At 42.5% G+C, this 15,914-nt stretch overlaps 1 protein-coding gene across 1 annotated transcript in view; it reads left to right on the top strand.

The window, feature by feature from the left end:
* The window catches only part of pdli4 (PDZ and LIM domain protein 4), a 38,463-nt gene extending 23,093 nt beyond the window's left edge, over nt 1-15,370 (top strand). Inside the window, 5 exon segments of the mRNA NM_001141910.1 lie at nt 2,002-2,089; nt 6,966-7,204; nt 7,509-7,684; nt 12,997-13,150; nt 13,864-15,370. Of these exon segments, the coding sequence (NP_001135382.1) occupies nt 2,002-2,089; nt 6,966-7,204; nt 7,509-7,684; nt 12,997-13,150; nt 13,864-14,068 (862 nt within the window). The 3' untranslated portion in view covers nt 14,069-15,370.
* Nucleotides 15,371-15,914: the final 544 nt, after the last annotated feature.

The following is a 15,914-nucleotide window of genomic DNA, read 5'->3' as shown; positions in this document are numbered from 1 at the left end:
AGGTGTGAATGAATAGCTGTCTGACTTACTGAGTGGAGGGAAAATCGTCTTTGTTCCTCTACATACGCACACTGCCCTCTGCTCCCTCGCTGGGGCTGGTGTGATGACATGGCATTGGCCTTTTGGAAGCTGCCCACATAACCGCAAATAGTCAAGCAACAGCACCCCTGACATGTTTGGAAAATGGTTCAGGAATTCTAAAAAGCATTACTCACTACTCCAAGTCTTTTCCTACCCCCTCAACAGTGTGCCATTAAATGCTGTATAATGCCATGCCAATTTGGATTACACCTTTTTATTACCATATGGTTTTATGGGAAGTTCTAAATCTTGCTGATGCAATTCTGTCTGGGACGTGTAGCACAGGGCATGTAGACTAGCCTATTGCATTTTAAACCTCTGAAGGATCATAACTTATTTATTTTTTGCCTAAAATGACACCCAAATCTAACTGCCTGTAGCTCAGGACCTGAAGTAAGAATATGCATATTCTTGATACTATTTGAAAGGAAACACTGACGTTTGTGGAAATGTGAAATTAATGTAGGAGAATAACACATTAGATCTGGTAAAAGATCATCCAAACCAAAAACATGCGTGCTTTTTTTTTTCCATCTTTGAAACGCAAGAGGCCATAATATATTGCAGTTTAGGCGTGATTTAAATGTTGGCCACTAGATGGCAGCAGTGTGTGCGAATTTTCAGATTGATCCAGTGAAGCATTGCAATACTAGACAATATTTTGTATCAAGTCTGCCCAAATGTGCTGACTTGGTCAATTAATACATTTTCCAAGTACATAACTATAGAGAACATACAGAAATGATATGGTAATACAACATTTAAGATGACATACTCCCAGGAATGTCATACATGATGTATCATTAGCTTCTACACTAACTTTCACACATCTAGATGGCGGGGTGGGTGTGGAGCCAGAGACAGCAGGGGTTCAAACTGGGTGGGTTTTATCAAACAAAACGATGCTACATCTTATCTCTGGGACCCTCAGGATGACAAATCAGAGCAAGACTACTGAATGGAAGTACATTATTTAGCAGTTGCTGTGATAAGTTTGTTGTGCTCTCTCCTCAAACAATAGCATGGTATTTTTTTCATTGTAATAGCTACTGTAAATTGGACAGTGCAGTTAGATTAACAAGTATTTTAAGCTTTCTGCCCATATAATACATGTCTATGTCCTGGAAAGTTTGGTTACTTACAACTGTTATGCTAATCACATTACCGCATGTTAGCTCCTCCGCCCCGGTATAGGGACACTGATCCTGTAAAGGTTAACACAGGACAAAAGTACAATACATTATACGAACAGCAACAGATTCTGTATTTAGTACATATATGGGCCTAGCCATGATAGGAAAAAAATCACTTTGTACAATAAACCCCATTGTCCTTCATTCAATGTCACTGGACACAGAGAGCAGACTATCCTTATTTGACCCCTTGCCATCCTATTGTTTCTGACCACCTGGATGACTGTCTTAACATGTTGAGCTAATCTAATAACAAGATGTACTGAGTTTATGCCATAGTTTTGCTGATCTGCTGTAGAGATGACTATCATTAGTGTACTGGAATGTGGTCATCTTTAGCTGCCACTGTTATGCCTGCCAAACAAAAACGCATGCCACTTGCTACTGTGTGAAATAATTTTTTGGAGCGCAGTGAACAATCTCATCCCATGGCGTACGCCACTTATATTCAGCTGTGGTTAGTGGTATTTAATATGAAAGTTCAAGTCATCTTTTTTTGCTAACTTAACTGTGTTATGGTGTACGTGTCAAGTTTCATCCCTTTTATTCCACGCAAACAATCATATCCAGAAATGTCATTTTAAGAGCATCTTCTTAGTGACTGCTGTGAGCAAATAACCTGTGAACACATCGATTGGAGCAGATATGACCGCTTTAAAAGCCTCTGAGTGTTTTTATAGATAAACAATGACTAACGTAGCTCTCTTTCCTGGGTATTGTTTTTCAGGTCTGAAGACAAAGTCTGGTCTCCAACTGTTATTGAAGATGGCAAGACCAGTCCATTCATGGCTACGTTGGAGTCTGAGTCCCCACAGGTATGAGCTGCACTTGTTTACATGCATAAGATTATACAGATTATCTACTGATAAACTACTGTTTTTCACATGATTTAGAGTTCCTCTGTCAGTTGGAAAGTATTGAAATAGGGCCTCAATTTGTTTCAAAACGATTATCTGCAAAATGCGTACTCAAGCAAGCCAAGCCGTTGCCGTTGAACTTTGCAGAGTTTTCCGACACTGACCAGAGAGTGTGAGGCAGAACGAGCAGACAATGTGCATATTGTGGCTGGGACATCTGAGAAATGACCATTCCTCTTTTATTGTGGGCGTTGGTTGTCATGTTGGTCGTTTTCCCATGTCACTTCAGTGGGGCAATCCCTGTCAACTGGGCTGAATGGTCACACAAAGGCCTGAAATGAAATGCATCGGTCATCAATTGAAGCTTGAAACTATATACAGCAGACCGACGCATGTATTGACTTCCACATCAGTAGGCAGGCTGGTGGACGTTTTTTAATGAAAGAGAGCTTCAATACATAGCAAGTAAATTCTTTCATTGATTAGATATCACTGGAGGTGAATGGGACAGCGATGTTTTTGTATATGTAGCTGAGCCTGAGTTTACATTTAGTTTTTTTTTCTTGGGGATTTGTCTTCAGAAATACTGATTTATTTATTTATTTTTATTTTTTAATGTGTGACATCCATTACTAAGTCCAAGCCACTGATCCTAACTCTAAATATTTCAAATGGTCTTGGGGTGCATGGTTGATATACTATTTTTGCAAGCATGGTAGCAATAAGATATAAATCTGCCTAGTGATAAACAAGGTGAAGGACCACTCCATTTCAGCCTTGAGGCAATCCAAGGAGACTGGCAGTTTTCCTGAGAAGGGGTCATGGGGATTAGGACCTCTTTTTGGATTTCACCATCTCAACACGAGCTGAGGTCTTGTCTTGATTAATGCGAGGAAATACCAGACCTGAACGAGGGGGAGCAATCAACTCAAACTTTGTATATAAACAGACATGCATGCTAGCAGTACCTCTGTGTTTGTAATCAGAGAAGGCTGCTCTCTCTATCTCCTGGAAAGGTTAGAGGGAGGTTTGGAAACCTTGTATCCACTCTCTACTGAAAGACTCTGTGGTCTCCTTTTAATAGAGTTAAATTTGAACTAGAAACAGCAAAGTGAGTACCATTTTGGCTCATTTGCTTCAGGGGGAGGGAAATGGTTGGTTGGTTGGTCCCTTGAGTTAGGCTAAATGAATGACCCTGGATATTTCCTGCTCCAGGCTAGTGTAATATACCTTGAAAGAGGTTACCGGCATCGAACAATGCTGATTGTTTTCCAGACATATTAGACAGCACACGTGAACTCCCTACCAGCAGCTGAAGTCATTGGAAATTCCAAACTAGCATCTGGGAATTCTAGCTAGCAGGAAGTGACACGGTGGTGTTTCCTTGAACAAGGAGAACATGGGAGATTCTCAAAGTTTAATGACTGCATTTTTGGATCTGAGCCTGAACAACTTTGAAACGAAAGCTATTTGTGGGGAAACGGGAGGAAAATTTAGTATTTCCATGAACTCGTCTTACTCAACAGACAAGAGTTTTGTAAGATTACCAGAAAGTATGACTCATTTTGACAGTATTGCTAGAATAAATGTGGACTTAGGCCTGTGGTCTACAGTGAGGGAATAATTGCTCTGCATTATTCCCTCACTCGTTGGAATCACAATTGTGGCTTTTACAGTGGGCTTGGAAAGTATGGACCTTTTTAGAATGCGGAAACGATGGAACTCGCATCACGATGGTTCCATTCTCAGCCGCATTGGCAAGAGGGAGAGAATTCTCCCTCCTAGCATTTGAGAACTGACAATACCGTCTAATTGTGATGTACTTATAGGATCTTTCTGTAGGGCTTTAGTGCGCTGTTCCATACATACGCTACCTCTGTCAAACATGTTAAATTATGACAGTTTTCCACTGCCAAAATACCCAATCAACACAGTGCTATTGAGAGTTCACATTCACTGCACCACATTCATCCAGGCCTTCAGATCGTAAACTTGTGACCCCACATTTAGTTGTTTGTTTCCAGTAATGGGTGAAGTAATAACTAATCAGCTGGTAATCCCCAGAAATGTCAATCTGTATTTGGGTTGACCAAGAGGTCTCTCTCCCCCTGTCAGTGTGCTGGGGAGCGGATGGGGTCATGGAGAGCAGAGAACTGAGTGCTAGCTAGCCCGTTGTTTGTCTGTCTAACAGGCTGCCTGCCTCCAGCCAGCCCTGGACACACTGCCCCTGTGCCTGCCTCTGGGATAGGAAAAGGGATAATAAAGAGCTCGTTTGTGTTTGCTTAGCAATGCAGAGCGTTATGTGAAAAGCATAATTACCATGGGGAGGTGTAGTATGAGGGGAAAACTGTTAAGCAGGCATATGATTTGAATAAGGGTCCTCTTCCTGCTCTATACCTCGCCCTGACCAAATTCTGCAGTGTGTCGACTTGGGTAACAACAGTAAATATTTCGCCCCCCCCTCCTTTCTGAGCCCTTATTACTATAATACATGTAGCGTTGTCAGGCTGTTTTTTTTTTCTTCTCTCCCAGGAGTCCTGTGGGTCTGTCTAAACGGTCCCCAGTCTGAAAGGCATAAACCCCCCCCCCCCCCCCCCCCCGCCTAGTCACACAGGCTCAGTAGCCAGTCACCCAGAACCAAGGGCCATGCTTAGTCACTATTGTAAAACAGGTCAGTGAAATCTGGTGACTGTCAGAATTTCTGAGCAGACAGAACTGCTTCTCATAAATACTTGCTGCTTTCTCTCTCCAGTGTTTCTGAGCTGGAGTCAAGGGTTGAAGAAAGGGGGATTTCAGTTTTTCCCATGTAGGAACTGAACTGTTTTTTAGAGACTCAAAGAGTGCCTGGTAGTACTATAGCAACATTAGTTTTGATTGCGTTGGTTTAAACAACAAGATAAGGTTACTAGGTGATTTTTAGATATGATTTAACAAAGCACACACTCCGTGGAAGGAGTGTCACCAGTTGGCACGATCTCCATTAACTATTTTATGTGCCGTTTTAAAATCCCCATTACAGACCGGTGTAGGTACGATAAATCAGTTTAATGGGACAGTCTGCTTACTGTGATTTATTTAATGAAAGTAATGGTAACTTCCATACCTAAGAGCAACTTAAAAGCACTTACAGGTCCTAAATGTTATCAACCTGGCACTTTTAAAAGCTATGCACCAGATGTGCTGCCTTTTTACAAATCTGCCATCCACTCATAGCTTTTTGCTGCAGACACGAGGCCATAGATCTGCATATTATGCAGAAAAAAGTGAAGTCTTCCAACTAGAGTGGTCTCGGCATTCAACAGACATAAACGTGTGTGCCAGGGATTTGAAGCAGACTTTACTCTCTCGGTCTCTCTAGCTCCATCGGTTAATGTGAAAATTGCCACTAAACAGGCAACATCCAAACATGTTTGTTCATTTACCATGCTTGAATACAGTAAATAATCACTGAAGTTATCTGCACTCATACTCATGATGGTTTGGTGTAGCCAAAGTGTTTGCCAAGCATTTCAGCAGCCTTGTCGCTTTTCCCTCTTGGTGAGCTCGCTCAGGGCCCTGTGGCTTCTATTGTAACTGTCTGAGGGAGGCGCTGGAATCCATCCACACGTCATGTTTACACAGATTAAAGAAGTCGTAAAAGGCCAAGTTTACTGTCATGTCACTGCAGGAACACTTCGTAATACAATGCACTCTTATTATTTTTCTCCCCCTCTTGTACTTTGTTGCCAACACCAGAAAATGAAGGCTTCCTGATACAATTACTGACGGTTATCATTAGAATGAGAGGGGGAGGGGTTGGAGGACGAGGGAGGGGTTGGAGGAGGGGTTGGGGGGGCGGTGGCGGACGGGTTGGACTGCTGGCTCGGACACTCACCCTCTGCTCTGGTAGTCCTCTCCTTGTCACCCTCTGCTCTGGTAGTCCTCTCCTTGTCACCCTCTGCTCTGGTGGTCCTCTCCTTGTCACCCTCTGCTCTGGTGGTCCTCTCCTTGTCACCCCCTCTAGGGGCTACTTGTCTGGGCTGGGGAGAGGGCTGGCTATATGGCGCCATCCCAGGTTTTGAAACACTGTTTGGGTATGGTGTCCTTGGCTCGGCAGAGAGGCGATTTAGAAATGGCCCGTGCGTGGAAGGTCCGGGCCAGCCAGGGAACAAGGACCAGGCCACATCTGCTGAGATGACAAGACAGGCAGCCTGCCTTGAGTCTGAACCTCTGTTTCCTGGGGCCAACCAGTACGGGGGAAAAAAATGTATGAAATGTATGCATTCACTACTGTAAGTCGCTCTGGATAAGAGTGTCTGCTAAAATGACTAAAATGTAAATGTCAACACACTCGCATGCATTACTCAACGGTCTGACTGGCTGTGTGGGATGACAACTATGTCTTGCACAACCATTTAAACAAGTCACTGCATTTGTCATATTTACAGATTTATGATTGTGTGCCCCCTACAACAGCCATTAAGTCACTGTCTTTTGTTTGACAGTCATGCCACTAAAATCAACCGTTAGAAAAGTGATAACATCAACAAAAGATTGCAATCTGTAGCTTGGAGAGATGAACACACATGTAGCACCCACTACACTGTAGATTATCACTGTAGTTTGTAGAAGTCTGTCTGCAGAAGTAAACGTTACGTCATTGTATAGTTTGTGCAGGTCCTTGCTAAGTGTTTTGACCTCTGTGCCAACAGTCACCTTCATGCCTTGGAGATTATGTAATTCATGTTCCCATAAATAATCTTAGGTAACGAACAAGCAGACTATGACAGATATAGAAGTGCATTGGAAACAACCATACCTTTCTTAATGGCTCCTCTGTTCTTTCCTTCTCCAGAATTTCCGACCAATCAGCACTGGACCAATCACCGGTGGATACATCAGTGGTTACAGCAGCGGTCACAACGGCAGTGGATACAGCCGAAAACCCTCCTACATTTCCGAGCCGCCGCACCTCAACAACATGCAGTACAACAACCCAGCCGGCCTGTACGCACACAACAATGGCAGCAATGGAGACAGAGACCGGGTCTTGCCAAAACAAATGGGCAGCCTGAGCCTGAGCTCCCCACACAGGTGAGGCATGGTGGCCACGGAGGAGTGGAAAACCTCTGCAGTAGTTTCAAGATATCCTGGTATATTCACCATGTCAATGTGAGGACCACATATGAAGGGTTGGATAACTTGTTAATGTTACAGTATCTTCTGGGATTTTTACTTTGGTAAACTGCATTTTCTTTTTACCCTAAAAATAAGTCATGTCACAGCATTTACAAATTAAATCTAAAGACAATGCAACATTTAGTGGAGACATTTCAGTCATAGAAGCTGTTGATCACACTGAATTCAGACTAAAAAGGACTTAATTTATCTCTTTCAGCCCTGAGCCTCCGACGCATTCTCCTCTGGGACGTAATGGGAACGGTCCTAGTTTTGAAGTCACCACAGAGTCAGACGTGTACAAGATGCTGCAGGACCCAGAGGAGCCAGCCTCTGCACCCAAACAGTCCGGCTCCTTCAAATACCTACAGGGCATACTGGAGGCAGAGGATGGAGGTACCCTCATTTGTGGCTCTATATGACTGTCCATTTATTTAGTGGTTTGTATATGTCATTCACCCTACAGTTTATTTATTTATAAATGCCTTCTTTATTTGTACTATTTTCTACATTGTAGAATAATAGTGACGACATCAAAACTATGGAATCATGTAGTAACCAAAGTGTCAAACAAATAAAAATACATTTGAGATTTTTCAAAGTAGTCACCCTTTGCCTTGATGACAGCTTTGCACCCTCTTGGCATTCTCTCAACCAGCTCTACCTGGAATGCTTTTCAGTCTTGAAGGAGTTCCCACAAATGCTGAGCATTTGTTGGCTGCTTTTCCGTCACTCTGCCGTCCAACTCATCCCAAACCATCTCAATTGGGTTGAGGTTGGCTGATTGTGGAGGCCAGGTCATCTGCTGCAGCACTCCATAACTCTCCTTCTTGGTCAAATAGCCTTTTCACAGCCTGGAGGTGTATTTTGGGTCATTGTCCTGTTGGAAAAACAAATGATAATGGGACTAAGCGCACACCCGATGGGATGGCGTATCGCTGCAGAATGCTGTGGTAGCCATGCTGGTTAAGTGTGCCTTGAATTCTAAATACCGTAATTTCCGGACTATTAAGCGCACCTGAATATAAGCCGCACCCACTGAATAAAAAAAATATATATTATTTTGAACATAAATAAGCCGCACATGTCTATAAGCCGCAGGTGCCTACCGGTACATTGAAACAAATGAACTTTACACAGGCTTTAACGAAACACGGCTTGTAACAAAAATAAATAGGCTTTAACGAAACACGGCTTGTAACAAAATAAATAGGCTTTAACGAAACACACAAAAAAATTCAAAATTAGCAGTAAGCTTTAGTTGTCTTTTTGCACTGAGTCAATACCTCACGCTGCTGTTTCCAACGTCTTATCATCAACTCATTAAGACCAAGCTCCCGTGCAGCAGCTCTATTTCCTTTTCCAACAGCCAGATCAATCGCCTTCAACTTGAAAGCTGCATCATATGCATTTCTCTGTGTCTTTGCCATGATGAGGGTGACAAAATGACTACCGTAATCAGAATGATGGGAAGTTTGAGAGCGCTCGATTTAATCTAAACAGTAAACAAAAAAGTTGTTTGACCTTAACCCGTTCGGCAATTTCATTGGTCTAATGAAAGCTTCATACCGCCAAAAAACTGAGCACGTCACAGAATGTGTTTTTTGGGGGGTAAAAAATGGAAAGTGTGAAAAATCCATATATTAGCCGCGTCATTGTTTAAGCCGCGAGGTTCAAAGCCTGGGAAAAAAGTTGCAGCTTATAGTCCGGAATTTACGGTAAATCACAGACGGTGTCACTAGCAAAGCACCCAACACCACCACCTCCATGCTTCACTGTGGCAACCACACATGCGGAGATCATCCGTTCACCTATTCTGCTTCTCACAAAGACATGGCGTTTGGAACCAAATATCTCATCAGACCAAAGGACTGATTTCCACCGGTCTAATGTCCATTGCTCGTGTTTCTTGGCCCAAGCAAATCTCTTCTTTTTGTTGTCTTTTAGTAGTGGTTTCTTTGCAGCAATTCGACCATGAAGGCCTGATTCACACAGTCTCCTCTGAACAGTTGTTGTGTCTGTTCCTTGAACTCTGAAGCATTTATTTGGGCTGCAATCTGAGGTGCAGTTAACTCTATTGAACTTATCCTCTGAAGCAGAGGTAACTCTGGGTCTTCCTTTCCTGTGGCGGTCCTAATGAGAGCCAGTTTCATCATAGCACTTGGTGTTTTTTTAAGACTGCACTTGAAAACCCTTTCAAAGTTCTTGACATTTTCTGCATTGACTGACATTCATGTCTTAAAGTGGGCTGTCATTTCTCATTGCTTATTTGAGCTGTTCTTGCCATAATATGGACTTGGTATTTTGCCAAAGAGGACTATCTTCTGTATACAACCCCAACCTTGTCACAACTGATTGGCTCAAACGCATTAAGAAGGAAAGAAATTCCACTATTTAACTTTTAACAAGGCACACCTGTTAATTGAAATGAATTCCAGGTGACTACCTCATGAAGCTGGTTGATGGAATACCAAGTGTGCAAAGCTATCATCAAGGCAAAGGGTGGCTACTCAAATATACAATTCTGATTTTGTTTAACACTTTTTTTGGTTACTACATGATTCCATATGTGTTATTTCATAGTTTTGATGTCTTCACTATTCTGCAATGTAGAAAATAGTAAAAATAAAGAAAAACCCTTCAATGAGTAGGTGTATCCAGATTTTTGACTGGTACAGTATGTGTCCATATTCTGTATACTCATGATTGTTTATGTACATTTAGATATGTTTGTATATTTGAGCTAAATAGTTTCCGTTGGAAGTGTAGCGTGTGATTTATTTCCAGACACAGGACTGTGAAGTTTATTGCAAAACAACCTGAGAAATATGACTTCCTGATGTGTCTTTTGAACTGTTCACATTCTAAGAAGTAGGCCTAGGCTCTCTGAAGTCCTTAGGAGTCATGTGATGTTTTAGGATCAGCCTCTTCCATCATGGCCAGGCCCTAGCTCCTCAAGGAGAACCCAAACAGACCAGATAATCCCTAGGAACCTGGCATGCTGTCTATCGGAGCTCCCTGAGAAGGTTTTGGATGAACTGCAGGCCTTGTTATTCTTTGAATTTGTCGCTAATCACTTGCAGGTGTTACAGGAGATTAGGGAAGAGAGAAGTCAATGGTTTCAACAGAATCTGATTAAATGGCACCAGGACGATTCACCTGCAGCAGGGTTTAAATATATATATTTTTTTCCACAACCACAAAAGGCGTCATTGACACTGGGTTAAGCTTTTGGTAAGATGCTGACACACCTTGAAGCTCTGTGTTTGTTGCTCTCGGTCTGGAAATCCTTGCTTTGTTCTGAAGGATTTTATTCTCTTTTCCAGCTCAGCGTTTGACTGCGTGTGATATTGTCATCCTCATCCTTTTTAAAATAAAACGTTCCGGTTTTGAAAATATTGGCATCCCTGGGATTTCAAGGGAGAGCAAACGAGTTGGTCTGTTATGCTTGAGCCCAACAGGCTCTGATCTTATCTGTGGTGTCAGACAGGGTGGTGGGTGGAGACGATGGCATGACGGATTCTGTTTATTATTAGAGTGAACTCCCTGGCTATACCAATCACTGAGAAATCCACCACTTTATAGTGACATATAATAGTCAGACAGACATAGGAGGGAAGCGATCATATATTTACTTTACTTTTGAGGATGCAGATGTGACACACACTGTACCGCCTGTAGTTGAAAAATAAGCAAGTCAACTCTGAAGTCTCTGCCAACCCCCTGTGTAGGAGTGTAACCCTTTTGAGGTTGTTAAAACTAAGAAATATAGACTGGGTTACATAATGTTTTATTTTGTTTATCTAGGAATGTTACTCCCATTAGCCACTGCGGGTAGCCACGATCTGGTTTATAAAAAGCTGCTCTAATAACTAAGATAAATAAGTGGAAACTCCAGGCACCAGGTCTACAAGTTGGGGGGAAAACAGGCTATGAACTTTATTCATAAAGACTTCTTAGTAGATGTCATTCCTACAGATATAGTATCTTAATTTGACCTATATTGTCACAGCAAAATAATCCTCATGCAACAGGATTTGAACGTTTAGTCCATAATGTTGCTTGATCAGTGGTTAGCCTCCTCCTATGTAAACTGCCATACTGTTAATATAACACTGTTAGTGTGGGTTTTTAGTGAATTTATGTAAATCACAACGCTCATCTGCATTTCCTGTGGTGCAGGAGTATTCTCAGTAACAAAAGAGTGATCAAATGAAGATCCTACCATCTGTATGTTACGCCCTCTCCTATGGAGTTTATGGATGGGAGTGTCACGGGGGCAGCTGAGACATGAAGTGTATCTGTCAAATGACGCTAGCGCTGCTTAGTGGCTCTGTACAAGTCCTATGATTAAACCTCCCTCTCACTTGTAATAGACCAATTATTACGGCAAAATCAGACCCGGTTATTACTCAAACCTCAGTCACAGAGCATTAGTAGAGTGACGGAAACGTCTTTGTCAAGTACCAGGTACTTCACCAGTATGGTGGGTAGGCCATGCCAGGGGCATGTTGGCACCTCATCACTCCGTGGTTCAGGGAGAGTGTGATTGTAGCACTCTGGTGTGATGGTCTGCTCCTTAATGTGGAATGTTTGCTCTGCCAGGCAACTGCTTATTTCATCTCCTATTTGATGTGTTCTTGCTGTGTGACAGGTCCTGGCATCCCTGGTAGGTGGAGCACAGGTAGAGATGGGTGGAGAGAGGGGTACAGAGCGAGCAAATTAAGAGATGGGGAAGAAAGAAGTAGAGGCTAGCAGTGTGAGTGCCGCTCTGGCCCTGTGCCTGTACCCCTGCCATGCCCTCTGAGGGTAACACGCAAAGGGAGGGAAGTGGTAGCTGAGGAGTGATGTCTCTGTGGTGGATGGGAGCTGACCTTGGTGTCTCCCTGAGCCAAGTGTGAACACCCTTAATTCTTCGCCATCTTTTCACTCAGGGCTGATCACTGCTTTCTGAGCTCATACTGGTATAGGGTGAAGTTGCCCCTAGACTGATCATGGGTAAATTTGTCATTTTCCCCAACTAATAGTCAAGGTTAGGATCAGGGGAGGGGCTGGTCCTAGGTGAAACTTCACATTTTTTACGTTTTAGTCATTTAGCAGACGCTCTTATCCAGAGCGACTTACAGTAGTGAATGCATACATTTCAATTATTATTATTATTATTTTTTTTTTTTCTCCCTGTACTGGTCCCCCGTGGGAATCGAACCCACAACCCTGGTGTTGCAAACACCATGCTCTACCAACTGAGCCACACGGGACCACGTAGCCTTATACATGACCTGGAACATTACCTTCACCCTGCAGCCTCATGCATTACCTTCACCCCGTAACCTCATACATTACCTGGAACATTACCTTAATTACCTTCACCCTGTAACCTCATACATTAACTGGAACATTACCTTCACCCCGTAGCCTCATGCATTAACTGGAACATGACCTTCACACTGTAGTCTCATACATTACCTTCACCCCGTAACCTCATACATTACCTGGAACATTACCTTCACCCTGTAACCTCATACATTAACTGGAACATTACCTTCACCCTGTAACCTCATACATTAACTGGAACATTACCTTCACCCCGTAACCTCATACATTAACTGGAACATAACCTTCACCCCGTAACCTCACCTTCACCCCGTAACCTCGTACAGTACCTGGAACTCTGCTGGTCTTAACTGAGGTGTTTTCTTTGTCCACAGGTGTGTCCCCCACTGACAGGTCTGGAGTGAGAAGCCTAAGGTCCCCAGTTCAATCCCCAGTCCCTAAATTGGGCAGCCCCATTCCTGGCCCCATGGGCCCCATGCCTGGCCTACAGAAACTCCCCCAGTGCACGCGCTGTGGCAACGGCATAGTGTGAGTCATTATAAAACCGAAAAGATGACAGCGATACTGTAGACTAGGTGTGCGTCCCCAAATTGCACCTTTTTCCCTCTAGGCCTATGGTGTGCTACTTTTGACCAGAGACTACATAGGGGATAGGGTGCCATTTGTGACACAGTTTAGTCCTGCTCCAACAGGTCCAAGCTTATAAGATGTTCATATATCACTTTTTTAATAATTCAACCTCTGCACCACACCCTCTCCTCCTCAGGAACCCAGATGTGCTGGTAATCCCCACACTGCTCAAGCACCATGGATAAACAGTGATGTCATTTGAACAAGACTGTTGTGGAGGCTTAGCACAATGGATCTGTTGTATAGAGCGTTTACACTGGGTTTTAGGCAGGGCACTAAAGAATGAACCTACTTTTATAGCAGTAGCAGGTAGGATAAAGGGCTGGATACAAGGGACATTCAGATTCAACCAAAGTTATGGCTGTTTTTGAAGCTATTTAGTCCTTATTGGTTATGCAAATGCTCACGTCCATGAATGGATACTTGTAACTTGAATAAACAGGGATGTACTTAAGAAAATGTATGATATTCAAATAGCTCTTAATTGCTTCTCAATAATTATATAAATTCTTTAACATTTTACTAACGTATGCACTTTGTGACAACTGCTGATGTAAAAAGGGCTTTATGAAATGCATTTGATTGATTGACTAATAACATGGTCTTTATAGGGGCACCATCGTGAAGGCCAGAGACAAACTGTACCACACAGAGTGCTTCATGTGTGATGACTGCGGCCTGAACCTGAAGCAGAGGGGCTACTTCTTCATTGAGGAGAACCTGTACTGTGAGACCCACGCCATGGCCCGTGTCCAGCCTCCTGAGGGATATGATGTGGTCGCCGTCTACCCCAACTCCAAGGTTGAACTGGTCTGAGCTGATCAGACCCCCCCCCCCCCTCAGTCTTATCCACAGCTCCCAGCAGGTAGCAAGGTTTTCCAATCCAATGCACTACATGTCCAAGCTGTCGCCGGAAAAGATCATGTCAGTTTAGAGTGGTGTCGAGAGGTTTCTAGTCTCTCTCTAGCTCTTTCACACATAATGTACAGCATGCTATTCATTTTTCTGACAGACTTTACATTTTTACTCCTGCTGAGTACAAAAAAATGGAGGGCTTTTCTTTGTCAATAGCACTTTTAGATCTTGTTGGAACATAAGCAATATTCAACAGAATGACATCTCACATCTGGGGGTGGTTTTCTATTTTTAACCATGCTGACTAAAATGCAGTTAATGGAGTTAGGGTCAAGCACCTGACTGAGAATGGAATTTAACTTTTACTGCTTCTCACACGGTTGCTACAGTTAAAGAGCACCAGCTTTATTACAGCTGGTGAAGTACATTCCAGTACCACAAGAGATAGCCTTTTGTATCTCCACTGTTGCAGCTTTTAAAAAGCTGTGGGGAGTAGAGACCCAAGACAAGGACATGGAAAACATTGACTCTAGGATCTAGCCCGTGAATCTTGGATCATGCGGGAACAATCATTCTATTTAGGTTCTTTGGCACATTTTGTAGAAACAGACAGTGCTTGTTGGCTGAGAGACTGTATTTGAAAGTGTAAATTGTTTTCTTGTTTGATATATATATATATGTATGTCACAGCCAAGTCCACTGAATTAATCAGACTTCTACATGTCCAGGGAGGGCATTTATGTGCTTTTGGAAATGACAAAAATATTCATGCTTGCAACAGTCTCTTCCCCTGAAATTGTAGGATGAATTAGGATGACCACTTCCATTTTTGGACCTGTACAGAATCATGCAGCCTGAGGGACGGCAAACAGTAGTTGGATGAAAAGTGCTATTTGTCAAATATTGGATTCTTAAAAATAAAAAAAAGTTTTAATTGTATTTTAACTCAATCTCATAGTGCTTGTTATTCAATATCCACCATGACCCTAACGTTTAGCTACTGGAATGCCAACTAGGACAGTAGTTTGTAAATTATGTGAAATGATTTTGGTGTTTTAAGTTGTAATTGTACATATTTGTTTCATGTCTGTTTAACAAACATAACTAGTCACTCTGCCTTCACACCTCTGTCCTTTTTAAATGCTTACCGTGTGTAGTCACAGAATCCCCTCCTGTTTAACTTATTGTTTTGCAGACACGTTTCACTCTGGTTTCTTCTATTTGTTTTTTAAGATGTAATAAAGTGAGAAATAAGTAAAATCATACTCATGATTCAGCAATTTCTTTTTTTTACAGGCATGCTGTATTATTTATTGTGAAGTTGAGAATAGTAGTTTAACTTGCCTGTGGACACACAGCATAGAAATAGCAAGGGGTTCCAATTTGTGGAGTTGTATAATCCTGTCCCTGACAAGGCACTTTACCCAACAGCATGTACTTTGACCTCCAGCTTGGAGTCGAGGCTTGTCCCCCAAATTACACACTATGCCCTACATAGTGCACTGCTTTGGTGCCATTTGGGATGCACAGAAGTTGACTGATCCAGAGACATCCACTTCCTAGAGACCTTGTATTTGTTAGAAATTCCGGTGCCACAAAACGGGTTTCATGGTTTCATAACATTGTCTCTTACAACGTGTTTATGGGTTGTGAGAACAAGTACTAGACATTTAACACAACTGCCTTTTTGAATAATGTTCTAAATGGTGGGATCAGAAACCTACACAACATTAAAGTAATCATTTATTCTATGGTGAATGTTTGATTTTCCTCCCACAAAATGTTTGAGGACATTTTGGGTCACTTG

The sequence above is a fragment of the Salmo salar genome, chromosome 04, assembly GCF_965601325.2.
Source record: "Salmo salar chromosome 04, fSalSal1, whole genome shotgun sequence".
Taxonomy (NCBI): domain Eukaryota; kingdom Metazoa; phylum Chordata; class Actinopteri; order Salmoniformes; family Salmonidae; genus Salmo; species Salmo salar.
The sequence above is the reverse complement of the archived record's forward strand: the minus strand, read 5'-3'. Positions and strand labels throughout refer to the sequence as shown.